This window comes from Cololabis saira, chromosome 2 (genome assembly GCF_033807715.1).
Source record: "Cololabis saira isolate AMF1-May2022 chromosome 2, fColSai1.1, whole genome shotgun sequence".
Taxonomy (NCBI): Eukaryota; Metazoa; Chordata; class Actinopteri; order Beloniformes; family Belonidae; genus Cololabis; species Cololabis saira.
The window spans coordinates 21,572,120-21,591,278 of NC_084588.1; the positions used below are offsets into that span (position 1 = coordinate 21,572,120).

General features: G+C 37.4%; 1 protein-coding gene across 2 annotated transcripts in view; it reads right to left on the minus strand.

Annotated features, from left to right (window-relative positions):
• The window catches only part of homer2 (homer scaffold protein 2), a 34,781-nt gene extending 16,119 nt beyond the window's left edge, over positions 1-18,662 (minus strand). Inside the window, exons 1-5 of one of the 2 annotated variants that reach the window (XM_061740505.1) lie at positions 18,449-18,662; positions 8,882-9,038; positions 2,814-2,945; positions 2,591-2,683; positions 1,925-2,064 (exon numbers count right to left, since the gene is read on the minus strand). In XM_061740505.1, the coding sequence (XP_061596489.1) occupies positions 1,925-2,064; positions 2,591-2,683; positions 2,814-2,915 (335 nt within the window). In that variant the 5' untranslated portion in view covers positions 2,916-2,945; positions 8,882-9,038; positions 18,449-18,662. Of the gene's footprint in view, positions 1-1,924; positions 2,065-2,590; positions 2,684-2,813; positions 2,946-8,881; positions 9,039-18,237 lie in introns of both variants that reach the window. The other variant, XM_061740497.1, reaches the window with a different exon arrangement.
• Between the last annotated feature and the right edge of the window lie 497 nt (positions 18,663-19,159).

The window sequence follows — 19,159 nt, forward strand, 5'->3', positions numbered from 1 at the left end:
AAGAAAATGCCTTTCCTATAATGAGCGATTGTTCAATGTCAGGTTCTTAGAACAGAATATTATTTTGAAAGCTCATACATGTATTAAGATTTATCTAAGATATTTATAAGGAAAAGAAATCGTAAGGTTTGACCCTTGAGAAAGCTGCTTGAATATAGTTACTTTCTAGGGAAATTTAATTAAATTTATTGGTGTCTATAAGCTTAATTAATGCAATTTATATATGCATTTGTACACATTTCTGCAGTGTATATTTTTGCCCCTGCAACACAGTTTCTTTTTTAGAAGCTAAAAAGAAAAGACATTCTTTAACAACATCGGGTGATTTTCTGTGCTTCCGGACATTTATTCTGGCATAGAAATATGCACAAGTATTTTTCATTTTAAGAGTATGGATGGGTACTTAGGACGTTCTATGGCATTTTCACGCATTATGAGATGCTGGAAAAAATAAAAATCTAACAATTATAGGATAGAAGAATGCAAGCTAATGAGCTTACTCGGGTTTAAAGAAAGGGGGAAACTGTGCATGAGAAGTAAATAATCATTTGTTAGTCATTTTTAGCTGGAAACAGTTTCCAAATTGCATAATTGCAAACTTCCCTGAAGACAAATGAACATGTTTCATGCTGTGTAATGACTGCAACATCACACCATTGTGTTAAATATAACGAGTAACAAATCTCACTGAACCATTCAGGAACCTGCATCAGATGTGTTGGGGATTTTTGCTGTGACTCTAGCCAAATTTAAATGATATACTTTTAATTGACTCTGCCACCCTGAGGTCAATTCAGTCCCATCTGGAACAACATCTGGTGTTTCATGCAATTACCGATTTATACAGCAGACATCTGGATTAAAGAGGCCAGAATAACCAAATGGTGGAGTAAGGCAGCCTCATTCTGCAAAGGGGATCGTTATGATTTCTGAGCCCTTTGGGGATTGAAAAGGGATAATATTTGAACATTTGCGTGCAGAGACAATCCACGGAAAAAAATAGTGATCAGAACCTGATGAATGTGCAGTTAAAATGATAATGGCCATAAAGCATGTTTGAGAATAAAGGTGTGCCATTATTACATATGAATTATGACATTTTAGAATACACATAGTTTCAAATTGACTGTGTCCCATGGTGAAACCCAGAGCTGAGCTGATGTTCAAAAAGCCAGATTGTAAAACGCCCTTGTACAATCTGCTTGTTGATCAAGGAAATAAAAAATAAAATTAAAAAAAAACCCCACCAAACATTTACAGTATACTGTTCACACACCACCTGCTGCACACTACTGTTCAAATTGTATTTCTAATATCTACCTTGATCATAATTTGAAGAGTACAGAAGAGAAAAATATTTAATTTCATTTGTAGTATTACACAGGATGAGCATTTGCATTCAAACCACCAGGAAGTAAACGTTATGCATATTGGTACTTGTATAACTTTAACCCCTTAATGCCTGGCTTATCGTATTAAAGACATTTTTGAGACCTGCACCACCTCCATGATCAAAACAAAAAAAGTATATAACTGTATAACCTATATAAAACTGTATTGCATAGTTCTTGATGGGACTGACTTATTCGCCTTTGTTTCTTTTGTTATTTTTAGGCCAAAGCCCAGGCAGGGAACAATGGATCATGCATACAGCGCTGAGACATGTTTCAGTCCAATTAAAATGATATAGGAGTTATTGAGTTCCACCCGCGACTGCACATCTCAGTGCATTTATCCAAATCGGAGAAATTTTACTTGGCATGATTTAAAATGTTGCAATTTTGTTTTTTCCTCATCAAGTCAACACACTAAATGTTGTGAAGGGGGCAAAAACAAACCAGATATTAAATAAAAATCAAATGAATAACATGTCAAGACATTAAAAAACAGGTTCTTCTGATGTTTTCATGAAATTAAAGCTTACCTCTGCTCTACCTCACTCTTCAGACGTTCATTTTCTGTCTTCAGCGTATCAGCCTCTGGACTGACATGAGAGATTTTCTCATCATCTGTACCATTAATGCTTGATGCTTGGTTTGATGAAGGCGTTTCACGTCCAGACTCCTGCTTGGCGAAAAGTGGGAAACTTGTATCTCAGGGCAGATTTTAAGCACGTTAGCAGTTTACCTTAAGTATTCTAAATGAGAGAATAAACATTCAGAAATATGTAGGAATAAAAAAAACCCTGAACACGTTGGCCATGACTGTGGAGGGGTGAGGAAAAACTGTTGCCAGTGTTAATCATGTCCATGACCAGCAGCGTTGCACGTCTCAGCGCTGAGTCAGATTCCATCTGGAGATACTGCAAGCTAAAAGCTGGTCTGGCAGGAAGGTGGCTGTCAATTGTCCATGTGACTCCAATCATAAACAGGATCAAAAAGGTTTGAAATTATCTGTATTGGACTAAAAAACGAATATAACTGCCTTAATGTCATTAGCTTATTTGTGTGTCTTAATGAGCAGAATGTTTGACCTCTCATTCAGCAATGTATATAGGCTACAACATTTCTGTAATTATGCAAGTTGTCTCAAGATTGGCCAACGGTGACTTCAGAGTGCCCAGAATTCCAGAAAGACAGAGATTATTTACCTGGGAGTGATTACTCAACGTCTCCGCCTTTTCTTGAGATTTGTCCCTTGCTAGCTTGGCTGCGTCTTTTATTTCCTGGAACTTCTCAGCAAACTGATCATAAAAAAAGAGACAAAATAGCTGTCATTATAGTAGCAGTACAAGCCAACCTAGTTGGACTCTATTACAAAATGTCTAAGTTCTTTGTGAGGTGACACGTTGCTACAGAAATGTTTCATCATACCTTTGTAAGTTGCTGCTCTGAAGCAAAGCCCAGTCCAAACACTGTGTTAGCCCTGCTGTCTGCCCACTGGCCGAACTTCTGTGATGTCTTGGTAAACGTCATGTTTGGTGTGATTGTGCTGTTGATGATTACCTGTTAGGATAAAGAGACTTATCAATATTCAAGCCCCATCAGTACAGAATCAGTGGATGAACTTTCAGCAAAGGAATCAGGTGGATGCGTGTGGCACCCCACGGAGAACCTCTCTGCTTGGATTTGACACTGCACAAATTTGAAAACTGAGAAACTCATCCATGATATTTTAGGCCATTACAGTTGCTGCACCCATGTAATGAATAGTGTCATTTATTTAACACAGGCCAATGCACTGGAGATCAGTTTTGCACCAGAGTAAATGTATTATCTGTTGGCCATATTTATGCGTAAACTGACAAGCTAGATCACAGTTGGCCCAAGCATTATTCCCGTCTTAGGACAGAGGCATATGTCTTTAAAATAATAATAAAAACATTTAAAAAGTAAATTGATTAATATGCATGTTTGACAACCATTTCATAGCATTAGTGAATGGCTAATATGGTGTGATTGTAATTTTATTCAACAATTACAAATTAATATATTTGTTAACTAAACCACAAAAACAAAAACTAATTTAAAAAAAAACACACGAATGGACCAACCATATGCAGTGGTGCCTGCACTCACCAACCTACAGTACATGCAGGTGGACAAGCAGCAAAATTGCAGTCTGTCTACAGTATATTTTTATCCAGAGCTCATACACCTGCTGTAACTATGCAGTAAAAACAGATACCATACCACCGATGCAGTGAAAAACTGTAGACTTTGTGCTGCAGTAACAGAAGAAACTTTTGCATTTGTAAACACTGTATTAGCCTGACCAGACTTCATTGATTAGTGAGTTTAAAACATCACTGACATCTACTCTTATATGGAAGGGTAAATTTGCATGTAAAAATAAGCAGCTGTAAATAACCTCTGTATACACACAAACCCAATCTCAATATAAATATACAGCAGAACTTAAACGCAACACATGCTAATTAAGCCCAACAATTAAGAAACAATAGATGGCAGTTAAATCACAGTGTAGCCCTTGTTTCATAGCAACATGGCTCTGAACATAGGACTTGAGGATTCAAACTGCTGACAGACTTGTGTCCTTTTTTACGCCTCCACTGTCTCTGTCCCTATCTCTTCAGTGGTTGGGGTGTTCAAAACTTTAATTAAATTTTTTTTTAACTGTGCATTGCTACACAGATGAAACACTGAGCCAACAAAATAACAAAACACTAGCATGACATTAATTCAATTTCTGTCATTTGTGTCTCAGAACAATGTAAATGATTCTTAGACTTAAAAATCATCTCAAACAAGCCTTTACAATCTTCAAAGTGTAAAAACCAAACTTCTCATTAAAACAGCATTCCCACAACAAGCAATTACAAATTGTTACTTAGAGTTCAAAATCACTAAGTCGGATACATAAAGAACAAACAAAAATGAATGTGACCCACTTTCCCCCGAAGAGGAACCTGGGCAAAGTCTAAACAATGCTCACAAATCTCATCTCAAGCAGCAGAGTTAATATTTAACAGGCCTAGTCACTCGAGCTCAAAGAAAAGTGTTAAGATTGGATAAAACTTTAATGATCATTTTGTGTAAAAACTAGGCTGTAGCTGCAGGAAGAAAAATAAACAAAAAATGTAAGCAAGCACATGGAAAATCAACTCATTAGCCACTTGAACATAAACTAACGTTTCCATTCAAACGTATCTAATTAAACAACTAAAAAACATTTCTTATATCTTTCATATATTGTGTTTAACACACTCTTTTAGACTGTTTACCGCATAAGGTCTGGAACTCTTCAGATTATTGCCGTCTGAAACTGAAAGACTATTTTAAACCAGTCAATGGAAAACTTGTTGAGCTGATGCATCTAAACTGTTACGTAGATGTTATGACACAAACCAGTGCCCTAATGTAACTGACTCAGACAAATACTGAGGCTGAAAAGACACTGCAGGTGGGAAGCAACAAACTAGAGCTTAAAAATGTAACTGAGCCTCTGAGTGCTTCCATCACCGGTGTGCAACATGATAACAGCCAACATGATTATTAACTTCACACCGTGAAGCAATGAAGTGGGATCCCAAATGATGTGCTGGAAGTTAAGATGCACGACTACCAGACTACCTTCATCTTTGTAGACCTTGTGACTGTATGTTGGCATGTAGGAATGTTGCACTAGGTAGCAAGTGAATAAGGGAGGGATTGGAGTGACGTTAACAGCTGTGCTCTTGGCTGGGATGCAGATCAAGTGGCACACAAGGCTCAAAGCGAGGCTTGGCTGCCTTCTGGCCTCGGGGTCAGTTAGAAACCCAACCAGAAGGTTAAAGGAGAAAGCTTCCTCAGCTGATTAGGTGTCTGCAGACTGCAAAGAATATGCAAAGTCAGTAAGTAAAATTGACGATGAAGAATGTGGGAGAGGATTATATGGAAACGACATGATCGGCTGTCAAACACCACATGCAAGTTCTTTCATGCTTAGAAAAATGGAAGCAACACAGCATGGTACTTTTTCCCCAAGATAATATAAAGTAAAACCCTGTAGCAACTTCTAACTCAAACACAGAACCATGTCCAGAATGTGGCATATATAAACACAAAATAAAACAGAATGATAATTTGCACTGAAGGGATTGCCATTATAAAAATAAAAAAACAAACACACACACGCAGTAAAAAAATAAAATAATAATGATCTGCCAGGTCTTTTCATTGTACCAAATATTAAAGAACTAGACATAACACTGCTCCGTGATGCAAGTGACGCAGGATTGGTTTCCAAAGGTAGGCAGCAATGAGAGGTGAAATCAGAATCTCAATTTATTAAGACCTAAAAAAGGGAGCAGGGACCCTCAAATGCTATATGATGTATCGGTGGGTTAAAGTGGAGGCTGTCGGCAGTTGAAATCTTTATCTTATCAAGAAGATGACTTAACTAATCATTTTTATAATGTGTGCTCATCTGGTCCTCTTCATTACATACATATCCTGCTGACATATTTAATTGGATATTTATACAGCTGTAGGTTGAGACTAAGTAGAAGATACATTTGCAGTTTCCTACAATAGGGGCTGTGTTAATGTACAAGAAATTTGGCCTTATAAGCTACAATTGTGTCCGGCCCCTCAGCTGGATAGCTGAAGAGAAGGTTTCTTTTTTTCTATTTTTTCCATTTCTAATTCTCCTTTATGATCATTTACTGCCCATATTTGTGTTTATAAAAGAAAAAGCAATGATACACAATGCTGTTTACAATACAGAGTTTACTTATGTTAGAGCTTCATATTAACTCATACCAGCCTTGGTGTGATTGAATCCATAATCCTGATGGATAACTGCTCGGGGACTCTGTCATGACAGCTGGGGAAACAACAAAATAGCCAATCCAGCTGGATTTAAGTGATTCACCATACTACAAAAAAAAACCCTGCTATGCAGTACTTTGACTATTACAGTCATAGCACTGTGTGTATGTCACATTATATAATAATAATCTAAAATTTTGAAAAAAAAAAGACTTTCAGAGCATCCATCAACTGGAATGAAAAATGTATTCTAATTCTTGGCAACACCATGCTACTTGTTTGTTCCTCTACTTGCAATATCATCTTCATCAAGTTGCCCAACAATCACAAGTGGGCAAATATAAGCAGACAACCTGTCACAGTTTGTGAGTACAGCAGCACAGATTATTCTCCTAGACAGACTTGTCTCCCTTGCAGCTCCTGTACAAACTAAGGACTATATTTAACACTTGATGGCTCGACATTTCATTGCTGTTGGTTGCTTTTGTGCACAGTTACATCACTTTGACTTATCCAACTCCACTGGAGACATGGATAAAAAGTTGTCCCTATTTAAATCAGGATAACGTTTCGTTCCATTCTTCTCAAAGGCAACATATTTTGGTACCCTGCAGATATTTTCTGACACATGCTGTCCTGTTGTGGTTACAGGAGAGCTAATAGGCATGTAGATGTAGGATAATGGGAGAGCTGAAAGGACTGGTCATTAGGATACAGAGGACATAAAAAACTAAACTAAACGTATGATGTGGGAAATAAATCTAAAAATAAAATATTATCTAAAATATTATTAGCTTTTTATTTGGAGGTAATGTCCACAAACAAAACTCAGATTTTTGAATAGTTTGAATATCAGCTAAATATTTAGTTTGTATTTGTCGAAAATACAAACCAGTCAGCCAGTAGAAAAATGCTTCTTCTGCAATGTTCTTTATTCAGGTAAAACCAAGCTGAAATCCTTTCTCATAAATGGCTGTGCAGATAAAATTTGAAATGTATCACTGTAAAAAAGAGATTGACATTGTCAGTGGAGGGATATTGCTGTTGTAATGCATCTACAGTTTTCACACAGATAAAGTCACCATGGAAACTATTCTTTCACTGAGCTCAGGTAAAGGATGCTAATACACATACACATGTGGTGCATTTTCTCTTGAATGATTTAATTTTAACATCATGCTCTTTTAATGGCAGATTTCAATTATTATGAGAAAATGTGTCTTTTTTTTTAGATTCATGCTATTGAGAATGTCTGCATCATGTATACACTTTTGAAAAAAATCAGCACTTTTTCCTATCACATAATAGTTCCCTTTCAAACTGAATTAAAGCCAAAAGGAAAACCTCAAATTACCGGTACATAGAAGAATAGTTCAGATGGGTCTGAAAAGGAAACTAATTCATTGTGGCCAGCTCTCCACGGATCAATGGTGTGTTCAACACATTGAATAAAAGAAAAAATAAATAAAATAGTGACATGGTAAATCTACATTTCTAACATGAACTAATGATAAAGGCAAATGTTCATCATTTTGGAAACTAGATTGAATTTGGAACTTTCCATCTGTCTTTGCCTGGGAAAGTTCACATGATGCAAGTACGTCCGCCATAAGTCATCCAATTCATTACTGAATACAGAGTGCCTGGGATACAGGCTAGCTTACCCTTAGATCCTCCCATTCCTATGTGACAACAACAACAACAACAACAACAAATCATCCAAAACCATGACAATGACAAAAATCATCAGTCATTAATCTGTGGGGAATTTACGGAGGCATCTGTTCCTATGAAGATGGACAACTCACTTGAATGTTACATAATTCAAACAAGTGGAAAATCTATTTACAAGTAAAATGATGGTCCCCAAATAGTTTGGAAAGGATTTCAAACCCTCTTCATATCAACAGCTACTAACAGTCATTTCTCCAAGAAACACTGATGTTCTGAATGCTCTCGTTAACTGTCCAAACCTCGGTATTTATGGAGGGGCTCACACTTCCTGATGATCAATTATTCAAATTATTATTCACCACTAATTCATATGAAGGCAATAAGGCTGTTCTTAGTTTTTCCACATGCAGTTTCTATGATGTACATGTAGTGCCGATGATGGTTAAATTGGGGAACTTAACTCACACAGACCTGCTGCAACTTGAAGCCACACTTGTGTGCATCAAAGTTTGTCATTTGTAATTTTTAATGAGAAATAAAAATTATATAGTCCAAAGTCATTTACAATAGAATGCAAAGATTTAACCTCTCAAGTGAACATTTTCAAATGATCCCTCTGCTTTATTAATGCTTTTTTAAGAAAGGACTCAGGTGTGAATGGAATATGGCTTTGAGTTTTTACCCCACAAATATGCCACAACTACAATACATCTATATTTAACTGATGGTAATATTCAAGTGAAATGATAATTAACTTTCAAATAACCACACCAAATTGGGATGAGCACATCAAATTCAACATGGTTCCAGCAAATTGAACATCACTGAACAACAACAGAACATTTGGTACAATTTGGTTGCATTTTCTCCATTTGTCTCTTAAGACAATTTTGACACCATTTCTTCTTTAAAAAAAAAAAAAAACTGACAGAATATGCCTGAAAATGTCACACACACACACACACCAACGACAACAACAAAAAAACAACACCTACCTTGGATCCATCCACACTGATGATGCGATAGCTGTTGCGTGTGCTGTCATAAAAATAGGAAACGGTGACAGCCTGCTTGCTGGCAGGAACCCAGTTCTTCTTGGTGGTTGGATCTATTTGGAATACATGGGCCCTGGTGGTGTAGATCGGCTGCTCCCTGGTGCAGAGAGGACAGAGCAGACAGACACTGCTTAAAAACGACTGAAATAAAACACTGCATGTGACTACAGTTCAAGATAACATTCACTATCAAATAAGGCACATTTGAAATGATTCACAGTTTTAGTGTCACCATCGCCATGTAGTTCTTCTCCAGAGTTGCAGTCCCGAGACCCTCATGCGGGTGATAATGTAACATAGAATACCATGTCATCAGCACATCAACACCCCCTTACTTCTAATAGGTGTCAGTAATATACCTCTAAGGTGTGCATGTGAAATCATGCCCATGTTTATGTACTGCCATTTGTTATCCCATGTAAGACTTCAGACGCAATAAATTGATTAGAGAATATTTACTACTTGTGGTAAAAAAGTCAAACAAAGGAAAAATTGTTTTTCTAGTAAAAACATCCACCTTTTACGAAAGAAAAGGTTAGCCGACATGTTACCCTCATTAACCAAGCTATTGAAACTATACACTTGGGAAATGTATAGAAGTCATTACAAAATTACCATGTGATTTAAAAAAAAAAAAATGTACACCCTCTCCAAGTCACTAGAATGGTTATTTCAGCGTTGATCATATGTTTCAGTGCAAAACCTAATATGATGCAACTCTAAACAAATTATCAGATTGTCAAAACAGAATTTTGGATTTACTGTAAAACCTGTCAGTCTGAACATACACCATAGTCTCTTTTTGTCCATAGACTTAATAGTTTAAAATAAAACCTTGTTTTTTATTTGAGACCCTCTTTTACACATAAGTGGAACAGTACAATGAAATTAGTTTGTTTTATTTCGTGAAAACGATACATCATATATATATATATATATATATATATATATATATATATATATATATATATATATATATATGCTAAATATTTAGCATGTTAACCTATGCTAAATATTGCGCTAACTTGATTTTCAGTGATCATGGGTATAATACTTTATGTAGAAAAAAAAACTCTCATAATCTGACTTCAGTTCTCCTGACCTTAATGCCTAGTTACATCTACTCATCTTATGTCATTAAATCACTAATTTTATTACCAAATCAAAATGATTTTGAATCCTTTATAGAATTAACAACCTTTTTCTTCTTTTTTCTTATGTATTACCAAAAATTGAATAAACTAGCTAACTATCAAGGCCCAACTCAACAATCTTGACCAAGAGAGGTTCCAAATAATGCAGACTTTCCTCGAGAGGGTCAGAGTATTCTACTCTTCAGCTATGAGAAATGTGCTTGCCTTGTGATTCAGAGAAGCATCAGCATTGAAGTTGAGGAGCAGATCAGTTAAACTCAAATGACACCAGACTGAAAACAATGGAAATGCAACTCCTCTTTATGACATCCACAGATATCTCTGTAGAGACCAATTATCCTCCCACACCGGCACTTTTATACACAGCCCCATATACTGATCAATCCATCTATCCACGTGCAAACACAAAATGACTTACGCATGAAGGACAGAAAGCATAAAAGATGGTTTTTAGATTTCTGTTTCTTTTTTACTGAAGATGTGTTTTTCATCTAACAGGGGTCATCCTAGAATGGATGGATGAAATAAGTGGGGAGGGAAAAAAAGGGGTGCTAGCATCGCAGAGGTGAAAAAGGCAAAGACTTGGAATAGTGGGAATAACTTTTAAAATCCTTCAAAGGGTTTTAGTGCATTGCACTTTGTTGAATATGTAAAATAACAGCTGACCAATGTAATTTCATGAAAGAAGAGATTTCTACACTTGAATGTTCGCTGCTAAAGTGGTTGTGATCTCGGGATTCAAGATAAGTAAAGAAAACATTGGAGGCAGCTCTTCAGAGTCAGTGCTGGACTGGCATGGGCTTTCCAGTTTTACATACTAGTCATCTAAAAGAGAATTTAGTGAGTTTAAACTGATGCCTTTAGTGTCAGGTGACACTGGAAATGAGAACAGTGCAATAAAACATTGAAAATAAGTTTTTAAAAAAATAAGTAAAGCAGGAGGATTGGTGACTATCACTTAAACTCTGATGCCGTCCAATTTTTGTGTTGCACTTTCATTTTTATAGAAATCTGCATTATTAAATGTGATCTGTTAAAGTACCCGTTTTTTGTACTCTCTCTCTCTCTCGTATTCCTTCAAAAACCAGCAGGCCACCAGAAGAGCTCTGACCAAAGACCCTAGATGAGTGTGTCAGAGTGTCTGGTGCAGGATGAAAGGAAAAGATCCTCTGGATCTTATGTGTTGTGGTGGTTACTTCTTTGATGGCATCCGTTGGAAGCTACCACTTGGAGCTTGGATTTTAGGTCAACACTCAAATATTTTTGCCATGCCATTACTAACCAATTCATTTTATGGGTACCACTGAATTATTATTATTTCTTTTTTAATAAATGGAGCACAGAGAGCAATATTGCTGTTGAAGCTTAAGATAACTGCAGGATGTTTGATAAGAGTATAAATTCAATGCACTACTGTGGTATGAAAAAAAAATTTGAATACCAACAGAGAAGCTGGGATGCTACAAATATTCAGGAGCTAATAAAGCTTTTAGTTTCATTGGGGTTATGGTTCTCGTAGAAACTAAAGCCTAATCTCAGTCTTCATCTGTTCTGGGAACAACAGAACCCATTACACAGATCACTGTTGTTGTTTTCACCATACATATACAAACACACATGTTGACCTTTGATATAGTGGAGTCTGAAGCCAGCTCAGACTGGCCGGGAAAGTCAAGTGAAAGGCCAATGCTAAAAACATGGATGCACTCACACAAATGTTAGTGGAATCCATTGACCTGCATTACCAAGATAAAGAGCATTAGGTTATTTGATCTATATTGGGGAGAAGAGACGACAACATTTGGGACTTTATGACCACTGACTGTCAGGTACTCTCTGTCCCCAGCTGGTGGTTTGAATAATTTACAGGTGTGTGTGTGTGTGTGTGTGTGTAAGGGAAGGTGCAGGTCTGAGTTTTTCTGCACCGTTTGTACCCATGAACAGTTCTGCACACACACCAGACCTACTGATGATGCAGAAAGAGGTGTTGTGTGCAGAAAACATCAAAAAAGGAGAGAAATACTGCTTCATCAATAGGCAACAAACAGTTTTCATTCTACTGATGAATTAAAAATGCTTAGATGAATTACTCAACTTCATGGTACATAAAATTCTTAGATGCTATAAAGCTTCAGATTGGCCACTGCCCTTGACACTAGGTGTAGTGAAATTTGCTGAAAGATTGTCATGCTCTATATAAAAAAAAAAACAAACACACACACGCACACACACACCATCATTTTAAGAAGATGCAGAATGACACTATGTCCCAAGAGGAAGTATGACTAACAGCAGGATGATTCCATCTTTGACTAAGACTTGGGATGCTGATTTTAATTCGCAGAGTCGCAGTCACATTGCATTTGTTATCTCAAACCTGCAAAACTCAGCAAATGCTTGTCTTGGTATAAAATAACCTGAAGTGGGAGCACCATGACACATAAAAACATGCTTGATGGTAATGCATGGCACAGGTGAGAACGCAGTCAGCGAAAGCACAGTTCTCTGTACCAAGACCCATACAATATCAGTGCTCCGACTGAGGTTTCTGTAAAGGTCAATTAAATCCTTCAGAATTTGCTGCCAGCCACTTGCTTTCCCTTTGTGCTTTCACAGTTTTTGTACACTATTGTTTATAATTCTCTTTTTGTTTGAGTGTTCCTTGCAATTTCATCAACATCTTAAAAAATGACCATGATCTAGTAGTCTATTTTTTTTTTTGTTTTATTAATCTTTCCATCATCCATTAATCCTTATTTAAATTTGTGTTTTTGGGGGGGAAGGGTGTGTAATTTCAACATTTGGGCCAGTGCTCACTCTGTGTGCCAACATAGTTGCATACCCTGTAGCTAAACCCGTCTGTCTGACTGCTGAGTGATTTAAGGGTCTGAGGTCAAACTGAACAACTGAAGGGCAAAACTCAATCAAGCCCATCTGACAGAATGTGGCATTGCTATCAGCTTTCAATATGTGAACTACATTTTTCACTTTCCAACAGAACGTAAACATTACATGACCGACTTAAATCACACAACTTTCACAATAGTAATACAGAAAGCTACTCATACAATTAGTCAAATTGTTAGAGTTGAGCCCATATTAGTTTGTACATAAAGATCCAAACTCATTTGGTTATGTCTGTTTCTTTTTAAATAAATAAAGAAAACCTTAGTATTTTTACTAGGTGTACTGTTACAAAAAAGGTGTGAAGTCTTAGTAAATGGGTCAGAAATGAGCTCCGCAAATAAAGTTTTGCACCTTTACTGGGGCATGAAATGGGAATAGAATAACTAGACAAATGTGCAGTTACTATTGGGTGCCAACCCAAAAGCATAATGATATTAAGTCCATTATATAATGAGATGTCTTCATCTACTAATTTAGGTTATAGACAGCTAGTGAAATATGTTTTTCAATTTTGTATAAACCAGAGAAAAAGAAAATACAACCCGGTCATTTTTAGTGAAATCTGACTTTACTGTCACATCCCGTGCACAAACTGTCACATCAAACAAAACCCAAGTTCAGGAACAACAAAAGTATTTATTCTTATTTTTTTTAAACAAAACCCAAAGACAAAACCCAAACACAAAGAACAGCATTTAGGGGAAGGGAAGTCAAAATTCCTCTGGGACGTTTTGTGTTGTACACAAAAATGAAGATAGTGCTTTGAAATTAGGGTAACACCCCAAATCTTATGACTATAGAAGAATCTATTAATGTGTTTTTAATGCCTTTGGTCCTTACACCCTTATATTTGAAATAACTCGGACCAGAGTTTATTTGGAAGCAGCCTAAAGCGAACCCCTTCTCAGACGGATCTCATTCTGCTTCTTTGATTTATACCAAAGGATCTGAGGACAACATACTTATTCGAATGATCTATACTAACAGAGTAGTCACAACATTTGTTTTGAAACAAATGAACCTGTCAAGTGTGAATACACCCTTAGGCACAACAATAAGATGACATGATAAAGTGCAAAACTAATTGTAAAGAGTTAAATATTTAGCCTTATAAACAAGTCAATGTTTTTCATTTTTATTTGTTTAAGTAAAGCAGATGTACAGTTAAAGCTCTGGCGAATGTACTGTTCCACAAGTTGTCAGTATACATTACAAGCTTTGAGTTTACTTAAGTCCATAAAACCAGGTTACCTCCAGTAATTCCGATCATCCAGGCAATCAACTCCTAAGAATGAAAAATTATATAATTGCAGGATGAAAAATAGATATACAATACACCCATTTTTTAGAAGAAAAAGAAAATCAGTTGTCAATCATTGTTATAGCTATGCCATGACCTTATAATTACTGGCAGTCAGACCAGTCCGACTGCATCTGATGGGTTTCTAGATTAGATTTTGGGATTAATAATAGGCTGCAACAGTGCAACAAGTGCTAGATATATAATAAACATCTCAGAAAGGTCCTTTAATAGTGTATGTGTGTGCAGATTCAGATTCTATTTGTAGCACAAATGCTATATAAGTTTACAAGAATATTCTGTTGTTTAAAATAACATTTCAGAAAATTCTGAAAACAAAATTTCCTTTTTACCACTCTCATTGACTCAGAGTCACACATGTACCGTATACCTGTTTTAGCTGGTATCGCTGATTATAATCTTTATCATTTGCATTTTTTTCCATGTAATGCCAGCTTCCCCCCGTAGCAATCACAGCAGGCCTCCACCAGCACACCGAGGTTGGTTGAAGAACCCAATGATGAGAGATGTAAGGAAAAAGGAAATGAGGAGGTCCCCACAGAAACACAGCATGACAGCAGATGGCCTCCTAGGCTTCAACCATCTGGTGAGGAGACGTTCAATCTACTGTCAGTCTGTTCCCCTTCATTTACACACATTTTTTTTTAAACAGTAAGACCAGCTTCTATTCCTCTATACTACACCTCAACAACACTCTTCTCCAAACCACTAGAAAAAGAGAGGAGACACACATACGCATACGATGAGGCTTAAAGTCTGCCCTCCTGTCTGAGCAGCCAAGAGGCTCTCTACTATGTCACAGACCCTAATCAATGAGTGTTAAGCCTTTAGATGTCATTCTCTGGCCAGCAAGCAGATTATCATCTAACCCTGTGTTCGGGTTGCTCCCAGCCTGGCTTACTTTAAATAGCAATATGCTGATAGTATTGCTAGCAGTGTGACCGTTTATTCCATAGGAAGGGACCTTAGGCAATCTGAAGATTGATTATGGTAAAGTTGCAGAGCACTTGGACTTCAAACTTAAAAACAAAATTGCCTTCACTTTCTTTCCACTTTTACCACCCTAATTTCAAATTGAAATTTTACTTTTCATATAAAATCGCCAAAAAGCGATAGTTGTTAGGTTGGCGGTGTAGAGAGGTGTGGTTGAAATGTGCTGTGATCAATCAGGGTGTTGTGTTGTTACATAGAAACAACTGTGGTTTTGATGTTACAGGCAGTTTTGACGGGTAATACAAGTGAACTCTCGGTAAACAAAAACAGTTCAATGCCCAGGATGCAGACGCTCCTTCACAGTGACATGTCCAGGATTACGTCATCTGTTGTCAAGCACTGATGCCCTACCTGCCACCTTAACTCTTACTGCTCCGCCCAAAATGTTTTAAATTTGCATGAAGTGTTAGAATCTGGAATATGTTCTATGTCTTTGTATGCATTGTCAGCACTGCAAACATGTCTATTTTATTTACTAGTGATCTCAGATTTGCCTGTGATGAGAGGAGTTGGTTTTGAAGTTACTCATTTGCTCTCCATCTTCTCCTGGTCTACATTCAACTGTGTAACAACCGTCTCATCCATTTTGAAAAGCTTTGATTTGATCTACAAAACATGCTCAGTAAATTCCATGTTATAAATTCTGCCAAGACATACAGTACATTCTCAATTAAGAGGAAAAAGCATTACCAGTAACAATAGTGCAATGGAGTATTGATGGATCATACTGTATAGTCAAAGACTGCAGTACTAAAAGGACAAAAGAATAATTATACTGTGGGTGTGAGTAAGTTGTGTGGCATGCATACACACATCAACAGCGACCAGTCTCTCAGGGCAGGAGATCATTGCACCGTGGTGAAGTCAGGATAGAATATAGTGGCCAATTAAAACATGCATATGTTAAAGTTCAGCTGCGCTTTGATAAGAACTTTTGAACAAAACTTAAATGATTAGAAGTCTGAGACTTTTACATAATTTATAGAGACAAAAAATATATACACATCATTAGAAATAAAAAATGCTCAGTATGCAAGAAACTGTCACTGCAGTTCACTGCACGCACATGTGTCCTAAGCTTGTGGAGAGAGAGCATCTGTTTCTCTGAGGGGAAGGAGGAAAAAGGGGAAAAAAAGCTTCAAGTTTCTTGGTTAAGAGGATTTTCTGGTTCTCCTTTTTTGTATAAGAAACTGAATATTTTAAGGATATTAAACAACCACTATGGAAAATAAGCAAATAATTCATGTTACCTTGAGTTTTTTTTTAAAACATGGAGGTAAACACCATTAACATCACCATCATTCTTTTTGTATACTTGCTTCTTAAATCAAATATACTCAACATTTACTGCCAGTTAATCAAAGTGTTTATTCATTCTTGCAGATCATCTTTTATGAAAATAATCTTTGGGGGAGAATAGAGTTCTGGTTAGACAAACTAACTCGTTTAAAAATCACTGCAACAAAGATTTAAATACAAGATTAACGGTTTACGTCATTTTGAAGCTAAAATGTCAATAATTGCTGGCTCCACATCCTCAGACGCATAATTAGTGTCATCAATCTTCTTCACTGAATAAACTTATTATCTTTGGGTCTTGGGATGCTGCTCAGACTAAAAGAAGCAATTTTTAAATCACTTTGAGTCATAGACATTGTTTAGGGGCACCTAAACATTCACACAAGACACATCTTACTGCAGAGGAAAAGAATTTAAAACAAATGAGAAATTGTTAGTTGTTGCAACCCTAAACAAATGCCAGTTTGAGGGTTTTGAGAATGTCTGAAAGATTCCAAGGTGCTGCTTTAAAAGTGATACTAGAAGGGGTTGTCACACCTGTTTCACCCAGTAGGTGTGACAACCTGTCTTGGTCTGGCTGTCACACTGCTGCTGGTCCACCGAGTTAGTTTCATGACACAACAAGACCTACTCCCCTCAAACCAGTTTTGTGACTAAACCAAACACCTGACAGAGAGTCAGGACTGTTGAACTGGTTTAATTAACATTAAAAGCTATGGCACTGTAGCCTGTGGTGTGGTAGATTGTGGTTTCTTATTTTTGCGAATGCATGCAATCATAACATTCCATAAATTATTCAGAATTAGTTGCAAATTGCCATTAATAGTGCAATTTCTACCTTAAAAAGAAAAGAATACTTGCAGAAAGGAGTTGTAGCCCTAAGAGAAATTAATGATTGCATAACAATTGAGCCACAGTCAAAACTCACACCACAGTGGATTATAGAGGCAAAATAATGTACTGTTCCCTGGAAACTAAAGAGAGCACAGCCCTACCGCCAGCACAAAAACACACACACACACACACACACACACACACACACACACACACACACACACACACACACACACACACACACACACACACACACACACACACACACACACACACACACACACACACACACACACACACACACACACACACACACACACACACACACACACACACTCACAAGTGCAATCTCTCCTTATTTAGTGGGCAGTGTTGACTCTGACACCTCCATATCATAACCCTTACAAATCCACATTTGCACTGATAAAGAATAACTGTAGCATTCCCAACTATACCAGTGGCATCCCTATTAATTTATCCTTATAAATTATTCAATAATCCAATTAGAAATAGGACATCAACCCTTTCCACACATTGATTCGGAATATCTCACAGCGGAGAGACAGTTCAGCAAGAGTCACCCAATGAATTCCTAACATTGCTCCATAATCTTACATTACAAAAGAGATTTGGGAGACATGATTACAGTTGAATTTGTTCAGAAGCTTGACGTGAAAACTAAACAGCTATGGTGTATTGTGTTGAATCTTTTAAAGGAAATAAAGCTTTGAGTCAGTGCATGTGTCATGAGAGGCGCTCTGAAGGGCAGCGCTCTCTGAATTACTCACCCCATTGCCGCGGACTTCAGGAACAACTCCTTTTTTGTCAAAAATGTATATATATAACCTTGAGGAAAATTATGTTTAAAACACCCAGTCAAAGTCCACAGATGATTAGTGGTCCACGGAGTTCATATCCCGAGTGCCAGCCTCGAACAAGTCCTCTGACTGATGACAGACAAGTGAAATATGAGAGCGCTTCTTCGGAAACTCGACTCACTGGGTTGTCAGGCTCGCTCTTGCAGAACCAGCTTCAATTCAGGAAGTTTTTTCCCCTTTCTTCGTATATTCCCCTCCTTACCACGCGCGATGATATAATTATCACGTCGGAATGGTGTCTTCCTCTGTGTCCACTAAAAATCGGCGCCAGTGAATTAAATTAATGTTTGTATTTCCCTGCTTAATCTGTGAGCGGAGTTTGTCCCTGCCCACAGGGATTGTTTCACATGCAGGGCTGCAGCAGCGACGCTGAAGCATGAATTATGGTCCGCGTTAAATCGACGCAGGGCTACGCCGTAGGGTACGCGGCGACGCGCGCCGTACGGTGCGCGTCGCCGCGTAGCCTACGGCGTAGGCTCTGCGTTGGTGTAACGCGGAACCATAAATCAGCCTTGAGCGGCTCCCACCTGCTCATCCTGAAGCCACCCACTCTTTTTTTTATTCCCCCAACCTGTGGTATCTGCGGTCGAGTCTGCGGTTTCGGTTCAACAATTAGCCAAAACGAAATGTTTCAATTGTTAAAATAACAGGACATACGTTTTTTTTTTTAAACAAAACAAAAACGAGTTTCATCGCTTCACACTCACATGTTTGAAGTGGCCGTGTTCACTTCCAGCAGCAGGCACTTTCTCCCAGATTAAATGAAATATAGGTATGATGATGCGTTACTATCACTAATTGCCATTATCCGCTCAAAATATATGGCTTGAAC